This window comes from Cricetulus griseus, chromosome 7 (genome assembly GCF_003668045.3).
Source record: "Cricetulus griseus strain 17A/GY chromosome 7, alternate assembly CriGri-PICRH-1.0, whole genome shotgun sequence".
In the NCBI taxonomy this organism is placed as follows: domain Eukaryota; kingdom Metazoa; phylum Chordata; class Mammalia; order Rodentia; family Cricetidae; genus Cricetulus; species Cricetulus griseus.
This window is the reverse complement of record NC_048600.1, coordinates 114,763,129-114,781,882: the sequence shown is the minus strand read 5'-3', so window position 1 is coordinate 114,781,882 and position 18,754 is coordinate 114,763,129. Positions and strand designations below refer to the sequence as shown.

The 18,754-nt window shown below is 46.9% G+C and overlaps 1 protein-coding gene across 2 annotated transcripts in view; it reads right to left on the bottom strand.

The window, feature by feature from the left end:
• The window catches only part of Plekhm1 (pleckstrin homology and RUN domain containing M1), a 47,842-nt gene that overhangs the window by 5,591 nt on the left and 23,497 nt on the right, over positions 1–18,754 (bottom strand). For both annotated transcript variants that reach the window (XM_027428046.2, XM_027428047.2), the window contains exons 5-9: positions 18,195–18,585; positions 9,701–9,983; positions 7,130–8,050; positions 4,132–4,277; positions 1,331–1,524 (exon numbers count right to left, since the gene is read on the bottom strand). In XM_027428046.2, the coding sequence (XP_027283847.1) occupies positions 1,331–1,524; positions 4,132–4,277; positions 7,130–8,050; positions 9,701–9,983; positions 18,195–18,585 (1,935 nt within the window). The remainder of the gene's footprint in view (positions 1–1,330; positions 1,525–4,131; positions 4,278–7,129; positions 8,051–9,700; positions 9,984–18,194; positions 18,586–18,754) is intronic.

Genomic DNA, 18,754 nt, shown 5'->3' with positions numbered 1-18,754 from the left:
CTGGAGATTTTATCACTGGGCAGGTGCACATATTCTTTGGTGCCCTGGCCCCTGGAATCCCTGAAAGGAAAAAATAGGTCAACTTCATGGAAAAAAAAAAGGCCTAGGTGGTGTGCTGATCTTAGGTGGCAGAGCCTCCCAAAAGGCTGTCTGTTTTTTCTAGGCCCTGTGGAAGGAGATAAAGCTTGGGGGGGGTGGTTATTGGCTGTTCTAGGCAGAAAAAGGTCAGTGTTCCCTCTGCCCTACCCAAGATCCAGGGGACCATCATTGGACATACCTATCCCTAAGGCACAGTGCAGGTACACCTCCGGGAGAACTGGGGTATGCCTGGGCCTGAGGAGACATGCTCAGATAGTGCTCTGTGCTGGCCCCTAGGGAAGCAAGGCTAGGGAAAGACAGCCTGTAGGCACCTCTAGTCTCCAAAATCCAGCAAAACAGACACGAAGTCCATATGGACCATGCACCTTGCTCTTCCCCAAGGCCTGCCTCTGGTGCCCCAGAGAGTACAGCCCCTCCACAGTCACATCTTCAGTCATAAGTATAGGGCCTGGAGGTTTATGAGGCAGTCACGGAGAGACCTTATAAGACTATCCTGAAGTTCAAGGTTAGCTCTTATCCATTGAGCACTAAAAGATCTAGGGTAGGGGTGGGGGGCCTCCCAAGAGTGCTGCCAATTGTTCATGCTGTAGATGATCTAGAGAGGAATGCTGCCAAAGACAACAGCAAGCAGCCAAGGGATGAGCCAGGCCACCTTCTTTCTTCTGCCCCTTACCACTCTGCCCACTTCCTTCTTCTGACAAAGCTCTCCCTGAGCTTTCCATGTATGGTGTTTTCCTCCATGGCCCTGTGTGCTACTCCTCAGCCAACCCACTTCTCTTCCTTCCTCTGTAACTTCTGTTTACTTTTCATGTCTCATTTCAGAAGTCACTCCCTCCAGAAGTCTTTCTGATATATCCTTCTGACCTTCAGTCAGATGTGTCTCCTATGTACATCTGGAGCATCCTTCCTCTCCCCTGCTTTGCCCCTGGTTGGAGGTGCTGCTGGCTCACCTGCCTCCCGCCAGATCAGTGGCTTCCTGAATGGAGGCCTTGGGTCTGCCGTTTTCAGCACAGTATCCACCAGGTGCTTGGAACAGTTGTTCTCAACAAATGTTTGTTAAACAAATGAATGAACATGTGGACAAGACCACACACCACCCTCAAAGGATACAGTGATTTCACAGCCCAGTGGGAAGTCACCAGCTCAGCTCTGACATCTCCCAAGCAGACAAGCTGCCCAGGCTTTGGCTAGTGTGTGCGCACAGGTGCGTGTGCACATGAGGAGTGCTCACCTTTTGCTCAGCTCCTTCAGGGCACCACTTCTGCACAGGCCCAGGTAGTCCCCCAGAAGTTTCAGCTGTTCCCGGCTCCTGCCAATGAGATGCATGCGCTCCACGTGTTCATACAGAGAGGCATTCACCAGCTGCAGGTTGATAAGGGGCTGGGCCCGGATCTGTGCCAGGAACTTCAGGGCCTGCCGGCAGACCTGCAAAAATCCAGGGAAGACCTTGCCCAGTCAGCCAAGGCTTCTGGCTGAATGTTGTGTTACCTAGTTCAAACCTGCCTGCAGCCTGTCCCCACTTGGTACTTTCTTCAAGTTACAGACCAGGAAATAAGGTCAGAGAATTAAGGCCACTTGACAAAGGTCACACAGCTCAGACAACGGTGGAGTCTGAAACCAGACTGCCTTTCAAACCCTGTTGTTGTCCTACTCTGACCATGCTGAGACAAGGGAGGGGTTCCCTCCCCATAGGCCTCACTGACTTCCCATACTTTCCTGTCCTCCCAGCCCCCTTTTCCTGCCTACAGGAAACATGCTGTCCTCTGAGCCCTAACTCAGGAACCAGGTGACTCCGCTGCCATCAAGCCCCAGCTACAGGAAGCTACAGAGCAGAGCTCCATGACATTCCTGAGTGGCCTCAGCTCTCGCCAGTACTTCAGGAGGGTCTTATAGGGTCTCAATTGCCAGTGCTCTCTACTTAGAGAAGTATGGTCCCTCTGTATTCTCTCATCTTCAGAACCATCCCTCAGAGAAGCTAAAGTAGCTCATCCACTTGCCTGTGGATAGCAGAGGCAAACAGCCATAGTCCCTCAACATGGGGCTGCCATACATTCTGTTTTCTATAGCCAAGAGCTAAGGTTTGCTAGAGGAAAATCAAAGAACACTTCATGACATGATTTTGAGTTTAGAGTAAAGGATGTAAGCTTTAGCGCAGGGCCTGGCATACTGCATTCACATAAAAAGCACAGTGCAAGAGCCACCCTGGTCCCATCGGCCTCTGAGGGGCATGGGATATATGATGGGATCCTCAGGAAAGCTCCCATACACTTGGGGGCTGGAGAGACCTCTGATCTGCTATCTCCCAACTGTCAGCTATCACCTCCCCCAGCAATGGATAACTGCATTTCCCATGTGCCAGAGCACTGAGGTAACAGCCCCCAGTCTGGGCAAAGCCCAGTGGCAAACCCTGGGGTGACTGGGGTCAAATTGCTACCCTCTAGACTGAGCCTAGCTCTTCCCACAACTCAGTCTCTGGCCCTAGGCAAGGCTCAGCTGAAATAACATCCAGCAATGTGTGTTAAACACTGCCCAGCCCTGCACACGGGGCTTCATGCTCCCCAGAGGCTGTTTGTATCCTGTGGGCATGTAAGAGACAGGCCAAAGCAGAATCCCTGTCCTGGGCTGACACTCTGCCAAGTGCCAGCTGGATCTCAGCACAAGTGGGTCAGCCAGCGCAGTAGCAGCAAACAATGAAGTCCCAAATCTTTGGGCCAATTACTCTGTTTTGAATTCCCCTGTCTTTCCCAGGCCAGTGACTGCTAAGGGAGAAGCACCTGGACCAGGACTGCAGTGTCCTGGTGAGGGAAAAGATGAGGCACAGAGACTCCAGCAGTGAATGATGCTCTCCATAAAAGTACCAGGCGAGGAGTGCTAACTCTTTTACTGTTAAAGGGCTCTTTCTTGTGTATCTTTGAATTTTGAGGTTTATACTCCTCTTTGTAGTTGAATAGTTAATGCTGAGGGCTGGGGTGGAGACAAGGTAAACAACAGAAGGCCCAAACAAAGCCAGTGTTGGGGTTTCTCCTCACCACAGGGGTGAAACTGATTCAGTGGCCATCCCTGTGCGGTGGGGCACATCCAAAACCAACACTGTGTAGCCTGAAGGCTCTGACAGACACAAACAGCTCCTTTCTTGTGTTTCGATGTGTATGCCCTTGGGAGAAAGCCAAATCTGTCCCTTTGGAGAAAGACCCTGGATAAGTAGCCTTAGGGACGGAGGTGTAACAGGCTATGAGGACAGAAAGGCACTGCTGACAGGCACTAAGAGACTATCACAAGCAAGCAAACAATCTACTTCAGAAGAACACTAATAAAGGTGCCCAAGGGCCACCAAGAAGGCTCAGTAGGTAAAGGTGTCTATGGAAACACATGGTGGAAGGAGAGTGCTTACACGTGCATGTGCACACACACACACACAGAGTAATTAAAAAGTACACAAGATATAATATTCAAGAAACCAAATATGGTAAGGCAAGGTGAGTCTGGGAAGGGCTTTCTCTCAAAATACTCTAAAAATTAGCATGGCTATTTTACAGCCAGAAACACTGATGCTCAGAGGCTAAAAACTCTGGGCTTCTCTAAGTTGCAGGTGTCAAGCAATGACCACACTGTATGACTTAGAAAAAGGCTTTCTTTTCTCCACAGTGAAGTGCAGTTGGTTTGGCCCCCAAGGAGCAGCATAAGCCAAGCTGTCTAAGGGATGCAGCCTGCTGCCTAGCCCGTTTAGCTGTCTACCTACATCTGTCTGTCGGTCCATTAATCATCGGTGTATTAAATCTACTCTACCCTAACTTTCCTACTGACAACCTTACTGCCGGGGTCTTAAACAACTCTGTTACTATCTTAGCTTCAGGAACTGTCCTGAGGTAGCCACTGGGGACAGAGTTTTACAGAGCCCTGTTCAGGGGCTGCAGATAGACAACAAGCTATCAGTTCCACATCTTAGGGACTAAACCGAGGTGCCCTAGGGGAGAATGTTTCTCAGTCACTGAGCAGCTCTGCGTGACTGATGACAGCCTGGCCGAGACTTACCGGGCGCTTTGTGAGGTCCCAGTTGTGGATGATCCTGGCTGGAATCACTGAGGCATCATCTTGATGGCAGAAGTCACAGTAATACAGGCCAGAGAAGGCACAGAGCTTGGGTCGTACAAAGGAGAAGCCAATCTGCCGTGAGCAGCCTAGGGGAAGGCACAGTGAGTGAGTGAGTGAGAGAGTTAGTGGGGCCAAAGTCAGCTTCATGTAACATGGAATTTGCTACAGTGGGAAAGTCCTGCTAATATAAAGGTAACAACAATCACTCATGGGCTGGCAAGATGGTTCAGTGGGAAAAGGCACTTGCCACCAAGCCTGATGACTCAAGTTTGATCCCTGGGACCCACATGGTAGAAAGAAAGAACTGAGTTCTCTGACCTCTTTCTCTCAATAAACATGTAAAACATTCTTTTTTAAATCACTCATATTTCTACCACTTAAAATCAAAACTGGGTTTTGTTTGTTTTTTGTTTTTTGGACAGGCTCTTACTATGTATGTAGAACAGGCTGGTCTTGAACTCAGAGAGACCTGCCTGCCTGCTTTCTGCCTGCCAAGTGCTGGAATTAAAGGCCTGCACCATGAACACCATCACACCCGGCAAAGCTGCTGATTTGGACAGCATACTATTAAACGATGACTTCTGGCTCTGGGAGCACTCCGAGGCTGAGGGAGGAGGACTCTGCGTTTGAGGTCAGCTTAGAGTTACACAATAAGGACCTGTGCAAAACAAACTCACAGGAAGACATTGGTGAGGTCATGCCAAGACTAAGTGATAGGTGGCACTCAGATTTGGGCTTGGTTGGTCACAAAGCCAGCACTCTCCACAGCCACCTCTGCTCACTGGCTCCACTGCTGGCTCCCCAATGCCAACCTGTACTCCTACCTCTCCACTGGGCTCAGAAACAAGAGTAACAAAGCTAGAACCTTGACCAGCAGTGACAGATCTGTGGAGAGGGGTCCGGCCACAGAAGCAGATGGGGAAGCTAGCAGGAACAGCATGACCTAGGCATAACATGGTGTCTGCTTGAGCCTACAGTAGCCTATCTTAGGACAGTGGGCCGTGACAGCCTTAGTCACTTGGTCAGTACTTCTCCATACCAGAGAGCAGTGAGAGTCAGGAGTGCTCAGGGCAAACAGGGCAAAAAGCTAACATCTACCTTAGTGCTTAATCACTCCCTGCCTCCCACTGGCAATGGGGGAGGGGGTGCCTTTGGTCTCAGGACCAAAGAGCTGGTTTTCTTGCTGATCAGCTGCCTTACCCTGACACTCACCTACATTCCAAGACTGTTTCACTGTACAACTTAGCTACCGCTAGCTATTTTATGAGGTCATGACAAAGTGTAAATAATACAAGTGCCCTGTAAACTATGAGTTTCAACACAAATATCACTGGTTGGCATCTTCTGACCACTGGACAGCAGCAGTGTAGAAAGCCTGAATTTCTCAGATTTACAGGTCTCAGGTGGCAGGCTGGCAGGTGACAGCCACAGGGAAGAGTTCTCCTTATAGTGCTCACACCCACAGACAGGAACCTCCCCCCAGCAAGAGCAGAGTGTGAGTGCTGGGGCAGGCAGAGGCTTGCAGGTGTCTTCTGGAGGAAGCTTTGCTCAACCACTTCACCCACCCTCCAGGGGCTTGCCACATGCCACTTCCCTGAAGGCACTTGAAGCAGGCTTTCCTCTATGTCCCATGGGCTACACCCCATCAGGACAGCTCGCTTTCTACTCTGTTCTACAACAGGGCAGCTGACGTCTCCCCTGGACAGCAAGTCCATGGGATAGGTGGGAAGAGGTGCCAATGGAAGGTGGATGGGGGAGCATCATGAAACGGGAACTCCCTCTGGTGTCATGCCCATGAGCACAGGTTCTGGGACACAATCATCAAAGTCCAATTGATGGACTTTGCCTCTTGCAAAGTGCCTCTTGCATATACTAAGAGCCTGGCACAAGTTACTAGCTTTGGGCTCCAGTTTCCTCACCAATACTATAAGCAGAGAAAATAGTAGCTCCTAACTCTACAAGGATATACGGAGGAAGAGAGAGAGAGAGAGAGAGAGAGAGAGAGACTGACTCCAAACAAAGCATCTGGCTTTGTGCCATGCACAAGATCAGACCCCCCCCACCATGATACTGGCATAGCAGAATCCTTCGAAATGAATATTATGCATATGAGAAAAGGACAGAAAAGCCAACTAGGTGTGGGGACAAATGCCTGTAATCCCACTACTTAGGAGGTTGAGGCAGCAAAAATTCAAGACCAGCTTGGGCTATACAGTGAGATTGTATGGAGAAAAAAAAAAAAAGGAAGGAAGGAAGAAAGAAATGGGGGGTGAGGGGAGACACAGTAGCACAGGTCTATACCCTTCACTTAGGAAGGCAGAAGGACCAAGAGTTCAAGGTCATCTTCAGTTACATAACAAACTCAAGGCTAGCCTGGGCTATGTGAGACATAAGGGGAAGATGAGCCCCCAAACTGTGGAGCCCAACACAGTGGCTCAAAGTCAGAAGTCCCCTATATATTTAAGCAAATAGGAAATTCAGTTCTTAGTTATGTATATACTTTAAGCATTCAGTGGCCATATGCAACCTATAACTATGGCTGGAAAGAACAGACCAGATGCTTTCATCATTATAGAAGCCCTACTAGACAGCACTGAATAGCATGTCTTACAAAGGCATGCAGGCATGCATGTTTTGGAAGGATCCCATACCCTTACAACAAAAGTACACTCAGTGTAGCAATGATATAAAGCAGGAAGGATGAAGGGCTTAGGAAGCAGGACTGCTACCCATAGAGCCACCCAACATCAGGAGGTGTCAAGTGACAGGGCAGAAGGTGTCCACAGAGGGCACTGTGGAGGAGCAGAGGCTGCAGGGCAGGTGCCATCTGCTGTGTCAGATATGGGAAGGATGAAGGCCTTGGTGGGGAGCCCCAAATGAGGACCCCACAGGAGGAAGAGCACAGCCAGCTGGGGTTGGTGGGAGAATTAGTCAGCACCTGCACAGAAGCAGCCCTGGGAGTCAAGACCCTTCTCGGTGGGGATGGCCACAAGGTACTGTAGCAGGAAGCCATTCTCCCTGGTGGCAAACTTCAGCACCTCTTGACAGTTTTCATCCAGACTCCCTCCGAGTGTCACAGCCTCCTCAGCCGATTCCAAATAAGATGCTAGCACCTTTCGGACCAGGTCTCTCCACAGGGCAGCCTCCTCAGTGTTTTTGGCCTGCAGTTTCAGGATGGCCTTGGCTGTGATGATTTTGAAGAAGGCTGGGCCCCCAAGGCTGGTGTCTGGTAAGATGTCTCGGATGGTCTCCACTCCATGGCTATCACTTAGCATCTTCTCATTGTTTCTCACACGGAAACATTTCAGAGACTCCAAGGACAGGGAAAAAATATAGGGGACCCAGGTCCGGTCTGCATACAGGTACAAAAGGGACTCTTTGATAGCATCTGGCTCTGGAACCTGGGCAGATGTCCAGTCCAACTGCATGCCTTGGGCCCCTGCAGGCTCTGGGAGCAGGGCTGAATGAGAGGGAAGGCTGTCTGGTGGAGCCTCTAGGACATCCTCAGGTTGGTCTGGGTACTGGATATTCACCCACTCATCCTCCTGCTGAGGACGCACCTTCTGCAGAGCCTCCCGTACACGGTCAAGCCAGTCCTCAGCCTCATCCTGGGAGGAGGCACGCAGTGCCAGCTTCTTGCCAGAGAAGACCAACTCAAATCGTCCATCACCATGGGCTGGTCCTACAGCCTCACATCGGAGCAAGGAACAGCTTTCCACACAGGTGCGCTCCTCATCACTCAGGTAGAGGCGGAGCTCCAGTGGGGACAGCTCACAAAAGAATTCCTTCCACATGCCCATGGCCCCTCGCCGGGCTACTGTGCCCAGCTTCATGAGGCCTCGGAATGGGTTAGACAGGCCTATTGGAAGAAAAGAGGCACTTTAGACTATGGGCCTGTCCCTTTACAATTTAAAGCCATAACTGGTTCCATAGGAGAGTGACTGCCATCAGAAGCACTTTCAGAAGAAACCCTAAAAGCCAGATGGAGTGTTTTTTGCACATTTCCATCTTTCATCCCCACATCTGGTGACATCACCTCCAACGTTTCATTGAAAAGACATAAGCACTCAGATTCCTCCACTGCACACATGAAGTCATTTCTTCCATGCTTAGAAATGCCCATCTCTAACTACCACCCTGCTTCTTGGTCTCCTTTACCAAAACCCACGAGGAAACACCCACATTTTGTCTCTGGCTTCCCTGTTCCCACTCCTCCTTGAACCTGGTCCCATTAGGTTCTCATCTATCTCCTCATGCCATTACAACTGCTCCTTCAAGGCCACCAAAGCCTACCTTGTGGCCAATCCAAAAAGGATCCCTAAAGCCCTCATTTCTAGTCTTCACCTCCCTGACCCACTAAGCCTGAAGCACTTGAGGCTCAGTACTTGTGCCTCAGCTCCATGGACACCCTCTTCCGAGCTGTTCTCACCTGTCTTCGTGGATTTATGTGAACACATGCACACATAAGTAAATAATAATAAAATAATATATGTTTAAATTAGCTAGAGTTACATTGTGAGATCCTGTCTTGGAAAAACAAACAAAAACCAAACCAAAACATTTTGAGGGTCACTGAAAAATTAATCGAGGATTAATTAACCTTTCAGGAATGTTCAGGGTATGGAGATCAAGCTGGTACATGGAGGTACATACAGGTACATGGAGGGCTGAAACTGACCACAGGTCTGATAAAGCCTGCATGAACTGTTCCCTGAGCCATTCAAGATAAAAACCTTTAGAAGGAGCCATTAGAACAGCTGACCTCAAGGCTGGTTCTCCTGAGTTATGGAGGGAATCATGGGCTCTACAATCCTAAATATCTTGGTTTAGCTTTCCACACGTAGGTCAATGTTTGACCATTGAGCTATACCCCCAGTATGTCATTTCACTTTTTTGAAATAAGGCAATGTTAAGCTAGCCTTGAACTCACTCTATGTTCTATGAACTTGAGATCCTCTTGCTTCCACCCACTGAGCAGCTGAGATTATAGGTCTATGGCACCCAGCTGGGCTTGCCCATCCTAAATTTCATTGACAATATTTCCATTTCAATGTATGACATGGGCTAGGAGTGGTAGCACACACCTGAAATCCCAGCACTCCAGAGGCTATGAGTTTGAGACCGTTCTCAGCTATATATTAAGTACTAAGCAAGCCAGGGCTATACAGCAAGACCCTATCTCAAAAGACCAAAAAAGCATCTTTATATTTTGTAATCAGGTCTTTTGTTTGTTCTTTTTTTTTTTTTTTTTTTTTTTGAGGCACAGGTGGCCTGGCTGGATGGTCCTGCTGAGCCTCCTGAGCATGGCACCCTGTGGGCAGTTCTTATACTGCTCTAGTGGACCATGTGAGTGAGTACAGTACTTTTTTGGAAGTGCTTTCCTGCCTAAGAGCCACCTTGCCTCTACACTCTGGAAGAACACACTACCTGTTTGTAATGGCAGAGAGGACTGAGAGCTGCCTTTTTAAACTCACAGTCCCGGGGGATGGGACTCTATAGAGACACCTACCCATCTGCCTCCGATGCACCACGCAGAAGTTTTTATGATCTTGTGCCAACATGGCTGCCGGGGCTGCTTTGGCACTCCCGAAGCCTGGTGAAGGCACACAAGCTTTGTCTAATGCCCCCAGGGAACAGCTCTTTCTTGGTCCTTGAGAAAAACACCTATGCAGAGCAGGCCTTGACTCTGGAGTCCCTTGCAAAGGAGATGTGGAGAGGTCAGAAGAACTCTTGGGAACACGCTTCTGGGGAGGTCGGCAGAAGTCATCTTCAGATATCCAGCACTTGTTTTTCTATAAGAAAAAAGTAACAGGGCAGTCTTTTAAGAGTTAAAAAAAGAGTTTAAAAATATTTTGTTAGTTCACATATAATACAATTAAAAATATGAATGTATATGGGGCTTGAGAGATGGCTCGGAGGTTAAGAGCACTTGTTACTCTTGTGAAGGAACAAAGTTTGGTTCCCAGATCCAACATTGGGTGACTCCCTGTAACTCCAGCTCCAGGGAATCTGATACCCTCTTCTGGCCTCTGTGGGCAATTGCACGCACATGCATGTACACTTACATGGATAAAGTACAATTTAACACCTTAAAAATGTGTATGCAGGGCTGGAGTAGTGGCTCTATTGTTAAAGGCTAGGCTCACAACCAAAAATGGGTATATAACTCCATGTCTATGGTATACTCATAGAGATGTATACCCATCTATGTTTGGAATAATTTCATCACCCACAAAACAAATAAACCCCCTACCCAATAAACCCCCTACCCACTAGCAGATGTGTCTATCTCCCATACCTCTTTCTTGGGCATACCCCTAGGAGTAGAATTGGTAGATCATGCTTACACTCCATATTTAACTTGAGATAAACATGCTGTTTTGCAAAGTGGCTATACCATTTTACATTCCCATTAGCAATGTATGAGGCTGATATTACTAGGGGAGGGAAGGTGTGCACATGGAGGTCAGAGGACAACTTTAGTCAGTTTTCTCCTTCCATCTTTATGTGGGCTCTGGGGATCAAACTTAGGTTGCCAGGCTTGAGTGGGAAGCAGCTTTATTTACCTGCTGAACACTCGCCAGCCCTCTAGTTTCCTTCTAAACTCTCCAACTTCGGTCATTAGGTCTTTCTGCCATGCTGGCCTGTAAAGTAGTGTCTCACAGTGGTTTTGATTTGCATTTTCTTAATGTCTAATGGCAAGAGAACATCTTTTCATATTGGTTACCTCTATCTTTTCTTTGGATTTTTATTTTTAATTGGGCTTATGGTTTTGTTGTTAGGGTTGATTTTTGTCCCCAGCCCCAGAAGACATGCTGAAATCTTAACCCCTCAGAATGTGATCTTATTTAGGCACAGAGTCCTTGCAAATGGAATGAGTTCAGATTCTCTTGTATTGGAACAGGATGAGCCCTTCATCCAACACAACTGATGTTTTTATAAGAGAAGGAGACATAGTGGCAACATGCTTCTAATCCCATGAGTCTAGGGGCAAAGACAAGCAGATCTCTATGAGTTCCAGGCCAGATCCTGGCTCAAAACCAAAGACAAAAAGAGATGACACACACAGAGGAAAACGTCAAGTGGAGGGAGAAGTTTGGGGTCATGGAGGGAGGGAGGGAGTGGAGTGATGATGCACCTACAAGCCAAAGAATGCCAAGAATACTAAGAACTAAGGGAAAGACAGGGAAGAAGCTCCTCCTCAGAATCAGTAGAAGGACCAACCCCATGGACATCTGGCTCTGTACTAGGCTTCTGGTACTACTGAGGAATACACAGTTGCTGTCGTAATCCATCTAACTTATGGTACTTTGTGATAGCTGTTTTAGGAAACCAATAAAAATTACAAGCATTCTGAGCAGAATCTAGACACCAGAACCATATCAGGTTTCTGAGTGACCAATAATTCTTCCTATTCTACATTGTCTTTTATTGTTTTCTTTATCCCCCTCCCTCCTTCTCTCTTTTTGAGACACTGTCTCTAGGCAAGGTTGGCCTAGAACTCATTACATAGCCCAGGCCAGCTTTGGATCAGCCTCCTGCAGCAGCCTCTTGAGTGCTGGGAATACAGGCATGAGTCCCCATGCCCAGCTTCTGTTTTCCTTCTTCATGGTGCCTTCTGCAGCACAGAGATGCTATAATTTCAAGCCTAATTTAGCCAGTTTTCCTTCTGTCTGTGCTCCTGCTGTTTTTATCTCAGAAGCCACCTCTAAAACTAATGTCACCAAGATTTACTCCTACAGTTTTGCTAAGAGCTTTATTAGCTCTTACATATCTGTGACCCATTTTGAGCCAACTTCTGTGTAAGATGTAAGGAAGGGGTACAACTTGATTCTCCTGCAGGGGAAATACAGGTGTCTTGAAGCCTCATAGCAGGGAAGTCCTCCTCCCCTCCCCCAATCTCCTATGTAAGTCTGAAGCTGCTCACTGACAGGGGAAGTTGGGGATATATGGAACCAGGCGGCCTGTGAGAATATTGTTTAGTTCCTATTTTTCACTACTGTAATTTCTTCTGCCTTTCTATGTTGGAACATGGAAGAGCAGAGGCAAGGAAGCTGGCTGGCTGCACTACGTGGCTGTCTATACAAAGGAAATGAGTCACATAAGGGCAGGATCCACCCCACTGCTCTGTTAAGTGCTACCAATCTCACTCTGACATTGCTATTTCTAACCCCCAAATCAAGACTGCCTTCCCTACTGATGTAGACAGGGAGAAGGAGGGTTCAGGCTCCGGCTGCATCAGAGGGTTGGTTTGGACAGTTTAACATATTCAGATGTGACAAGACTCGTGAAGCCAAGAAAGGCAAGTTCTGATTCAGGCACTTGGGGAGCTCTCCAGAATGGGGCCCCGGGGCCTCTTCATGTGACTTTGAGAACTGGCAGGCACTTCCTTCTACTAGGGGCAGGATGATGTGTTAGTCAGGGTAGCTGCTAGGGACCATGCAAAACTGGTCTAAACAAAGACCGTCTGGGTCACCAAGACCCAGATGATTCCCTGAGGAAAATGGGTGTGAGGAATAGCTCCCAGGAGCCACCTGGCCATCCTGGTGACCTCATACATACCTGATGATCCTGCCCTGTGCGAGCCCTAGTGAGAGAGGGCACTATCCCTTAGGATTCCACCAGGGGGCACTTCTCTACAAGCCCCTGCCTGAATCCTCTCTCTCCCAGGCAGCATATCACCCTGTCCGCTGCTCACCTCACTATCCCCGGCTCACCTCCATCCTACAAGGCTGTTCCAAACTATCATTTTTCTTGATAATGTCAAACAAAATACATGGCACTGAGTTATGAAAGACAGGAGACTGTTTTCATTTGTACAAGTGTGTGAACAACTCTGTGGAGTTAGTTCTCTCTATCCACCTTTATTTGGGTTCCAGCGATCAAACTTAGCTTGCTAGACTTGTGTGACAAGTATTTTGACTCACTGAGCCATCTTCCAGCCCAAAGGACTAACTCCTGACTACCCAAATGCCGTCACTGTAAAACAACAGAGGTGGGTGGAAGGATCAGAAGGGATGGACACAACTGTGGATTTAGGGATGGGATGGGGAGTTTGTGTCTCTATCCACCGAGGAGAGGGAGACTATTAAGAAACATAGTCCACTGACCTCAAAGCAGCCACCGGAGATGATTCTCTAGAGAATGGCTCTGTTCCTCACAAACAACAATGAGAAACAGTGGGGAAAATTCCACTGAGAGAGCACTGAGGATCTATCTGCCTTATGGGGTGAAGCAGAGAAAGAATAATGGATCATGGCAATCTCATGGTCACCATCTGTTTCCCATTCTCTTGCTTCATTCTGCCATCCTCCCGTATCTGCCTGTTCAGGGTCTTATATCTGGCCCTGTTCCTTCAAACTTCAAGATCGCCACTGACCTGGGATCTACATCAGAGAAGTATCTGCCATTAGGGATCCAAGTCAGAGGAATGTCGCCTTGCGTTATTAGGTATCAGGAGGCTATTGTTAAGGAATGTAATGCTCTCTGGACCATTGTCAAAAGGACTGGACTTTCTGTTCAGGCTGTCCTTATCATGCCAGGCAAGGGAACTGCCTGTATGTACAAATGCAGGGGGGGGGGGTCCCATGCCACAGGTAGTGGAGCAGTTATTAGGCCAGGTTTAGTCACCCCCCAAGAGCTCCCCATTCCCTATGCCCTTCATCCCTAGCACATAGCTCTAGTGTAATTATAATGCACATCATCAGTTGTCTAATCTGATGACTGTCTCCAAAGGCCAGGGCTCTTGTCTGTCCTGTTTCATCACTGTATCCCTAGCATCTGTCATGGAGCTTGGCTCACAGTCAATGCTTTATGTTGAATGATTTACAAACAAAACATTTGAAAAAGAAAGGCTGAATGGTTCTCAGGGCTTTAAAAGCTTGATGGTGATTAGACTACTCCTGCCAACAACAAAAGACAACCAAAGAGGGAATGATGAATTCTACCTTCTAAACAAGGTAGAATAGGTAACAAGGACAGTCATGAGGATGGTGCTTTTCAGACCTTGGGGGGTCAGAGTAAGCTGGGACAGCACTGAGGCACAGGGGACAGTCAGGAAGGGTCCAGGCACAGGGGACAGTCAGGAAGTATACAGACACAGGGGACAGTCAGGAAGAGTCCAGGCACAGGGGACAGTCAGGAAGTGTACAGGCACAGGGGACAGTCAGGAAGTGTACAGGCACAGGGGACAGTCAGGAAGGGTACAGGTACAGGGGACAGTCAAGAAGGATCCAGGCATAAAGAATAGTTACTATAAAAGCTGGAGCCTGTAAAGAACTTGCTTTATCTAGGGAGCTGATGGGAAGCTAGAGGGTCAAAACTCTGTGGATGGGGAAGAATTATGTTGAGAGGTAAGCTACCCAGTTTCATCATCTCTGGGACCCTGACAAGGTACCATGTCTGTAACAAGCTACCATATGTGTGAAGAGCTACCATGTCTATGATGAAGTACCATGTCTGTGATGAGCTACCATGTCTGTGATGAGGTACCATGTCTGTGATGAGGTACCATGTCTGTCTGTGATGAAGTACCATGTCTGTGATGAGGTACCATGTCTGTGATGAGGTACCATGTCTATGATGAAGTACCATGTCTGTGATGAGGTACCATGTCTATGATGAAGTACCATGTCTGTGATGAGGTACCATGTCTGTGATGAGGTACCATGTCTGTGATGAAGTGTCATGTCTGTGATGAGGTACCATGTCTGTGATGAGGTACCATGTCTGTGATGAGGTACCATGTCTGTGATGAGGTACCATGTCTGTGATGAGGTACCATGTCTGTGATGAGGTACCATGTCTGTGATGAGGTACCATGTCTGTGATGAGGTACCATGTCTGTGATGAGGTGCCATGTCTGTGATGAGGTACCATGTCTGTGATGAAGTGTCATGTCTGTGATGAAGTACCATGTCTGTGATGAGGTACCATGTCTGTGATGAGGTACCATGTCTGTGATGAGGTACCATGTCTGTGATGAAGTGTCATGTCTGTGATGAGGTACCATGTCTGTGATGAAGTACCATGTCTGTGATAAGGTACCATGTCTGTGATGAGGTACCATGTCTGTGATGAGGTACCATGTCTGTGATGAAGTGTCATGTCTGTGATGAGGTACCATGTCTGTGATGAAGTACCATGTCTGTGATGAGGTACCATGTCTGAACCTGAAAAGCAAAAGGCAGACCCTCGGCAAGTGTGAACTCGGCATGGTCAAGGCCACACTTGGGAGCTCAGCTGGACACAGACAGCCACTCTTAAAGTGCCCTTCTCTCTGCAGTTTGAGGCAGGAGCTGCAGACCTTCCAACCTTCAGCATACTTTTATGATTCCCTTTCATTTAAGACCTCACAAAAATGCATCTTACAGAAGCAAATCTGGAACCATCTTCTGAATTGGAAATACAAAGACTATGACCCAGTTATGCAATTACATGATTTTCATAGTCACATTCAATACTTTGAGCTGGATCAAGCAGATGTCTATATAGAAAAATATAAATTGGAGCCAGAGAGACAGCTTAGTGGGAAAGGAATTTGCAGCCAAGCCTGGCAACCTGAGATTGATACTGAGAAAACACATGGTGGAAGCAGATAACTGAACCCCCAGAAGATGCCCTCTGACCTCCATTTGTGTGCTGTAACACACTTAAGTGATCACATACACACCTGCACAAGCACACATACACTCAGTCAATAGATGTAAATTGACTGCTACCTTATACACAGGGAAGTGAAAGCAGGAGAATCAGAAATGCAAAGTCATTTTAGGCTTAGTACATGATCAATAAATATAAGGTCAGCTTAAACTAAAAGAGACCCTGTTTCAAATATCAGAAAACAAAGCAAAACAAAAATAAAAAAAAAAAACCAAAACAGACAAAAACCAAAGCACATGAATTCATTTTAAGAATGGGCTGGAGGGATGGATTAGTGGTTAGGAGCACTAGCTGCTCTTCCAGAGGACCCTGGTTTGATACCCAGCACCTACATGGTGACTCACAACCACCTGTAACTCCAGTTCCAGGGAATCCAAGGTCCTTTTCTGGCCTCTGTGGACACCAGGAACACATGCAGTACACATACATACATGCATGCAAAACATGTATACACATAAAATAAAAATTAAAACAAAATAGAATGTGATGGTGCTTCACAAAAGACAAAATAGCCTTATATAAGCAAATGAAAGGACATTCTTTAATCACCAGAAACATACAGATTAAACACACCATGAACTACCACTTTTCATCCACCAGGATGGCTTTAATAATAGATTCATTTGAAACTAGATAATTACAACTGTTGATAAGGGTGCTGAGAAATGCATCGGTGGAAATGTAAAATAGAGCAGCTGCTTTGGAAAACAATTTGGCAGTTCCACAAAAGGTTAAAAATAGAGTTACTATATGATCCAAAAATTCTACTAATAGAATTTTAAGTATCTAAGAGAATTAAAAGCATATGCCCATACTAAATCTTGGACACCCATGTCTAAACATCATTTGTAATATCCAAAAAGTGTTAATAATCCAACTTCCCATCAACATATGTTCCCATCACATGACTTAGTCATACAATGGAAAATACCATGGGGTAGTTATTACTCTGCAGTAACAGGGATGAAGGGATGAAGAACTGATACATGCTGTAACATGGGTTTTGAAGTAGATTCTTCTTATTAAGCTGGTCTCATGATCTTCCTGCCTCTGCCTCCTGTGTGCTAGGATAATAGAGATGAGCCATCACACTTAACTGAATTAATTCTTAAAATATCATGCTTAGGGGCATGGGAAGATGGCTCAGTCAGTAAAATGCTTGCCACACAAACCTGAGGACCTAACTTAGGATCCTCAGCACCCATGTAAAAAGGTGGATGCACTAGCATCCCTCTGGGCTCCACACATACATGTGCACATATACACAAACGGCTGAAGCTGATCACAAAAACACAATCCCATTTTTATGAAATTTCCAGAACAGACAAATCTACTGAGATCAAGCAGTGGTTATTAGAGGTTGATAATAAAATTATCAACTGCTAATAAAATTTCTTTAAATGGGAGATTTAAATGTTCTAAAATTATATTGAAGTGATAGCTCTATAGTCATAAAACAACCAAAAATCACTGAATTATGCTTCTACATGATGTGTGAATTATACCCCAATAAGTCAATTTAACAGTGCTTATTTTATGTACCACATCTAAATCTAGACTGGCCATATGTTTCTTTCTTTTTTTGAAACAGTATCTCACTATGTAGCCTTAAATTCAAGATCTTCCTGCTTCTACCTCAGAGCAGTGAGATTATAGTTTTACATGACCATGACCATCTGAGTGCCCAATAGCCACTGTTGGTTTAGTGACTGCCACATTTGACCACAAAGTTATGACCTAGTCCATGTTAAGAAACAACAACAACAACAACAAAAACAACAACAACAACAACAAAAAAAACGAGCATTTTCAGAGGATATTTCAGTATATCCAGTATATTTCAGAATCTTATGAAAATTTAGTTTTAAGTATTAAAAAAGAAAATCAAGTCTTAGGCATGTGAAATGGCTTTTCCAAGGGCATAAACTAGTGAGTGGTGGTAGTTTAGGGACACAGATTGGATGCTGTTTGGCGCCTCTCTGTAATCCTAGCACTTGGGAGACCAAGGTGGTATTGAAAGAGCACACATCAGAGGCCAACCTGGGCTACATAGTGAAACCCGATCTTAAAAACAAAAAGCCAACAAAAAGCCAAGCAGAGTGTGGTATTAGATGGGAATCCCTTTTTTTCATGGAGTGGTTGTGAAGACGAGAAGAGATATTTATAATACCTGGCTCCTCTCCACTACTGACACACCAAGACACATCAGCTCATCATTACCATGCTTTCCTCAATGGGGACAGGGAAGCTAACTAGAGGGCAGAGCTACTCTGGGTCACTAGATGGGGAAACTTCAGCTTTGAGTCATTCCCGAGACTCCCCAAAACAGCCTTCATACTCACCGGACTGGTAGGAGAGGAAACCACAAGCTTCGGCCCAATTCGGCCATACTGCAGGGCCTTCGGCTGACCACTCCCTTGGCCTGCTGTTCCGCCCACGGGACCTGAAGGCTGCTGGTCTGAAGTGCTCCCTGCAGGGGCAGCTTGGGCAGTGCCCAGCTGCTGCACATCTGGGGTTTCCTGGGGAAGTAGCTGATGCTTGTAGCCACCAATTGGGGTCCCAGAGGATGCGTGGGCAGGAAGGAGCTCTGCAGGCCCCTCCAAGTGCACATGTGTGCCAGTAGCTAGGCTGTGGAGGGAGAGAGGGGTCTGGAACGTGGAGGTCTCTGTCTCTTGGCTTGGTCCGCTGCTTGGCACAGAGTTAACCTGGGCTTTGCTGAATTCTGACAACACCCTAGAAGTTTTTAAACAAACAAACCTGTGTGACAAGTTGATGGCTAAGATGTCCACAGCTCCTGGAGCAGTGGTAAGAACAGAAAGCTGATGATTATTTTAAAACCAAACCAAACAAGACTCTAATTACTCACGCCATCCCTCAGCTCCCACATAGGCCTCCTCTGATG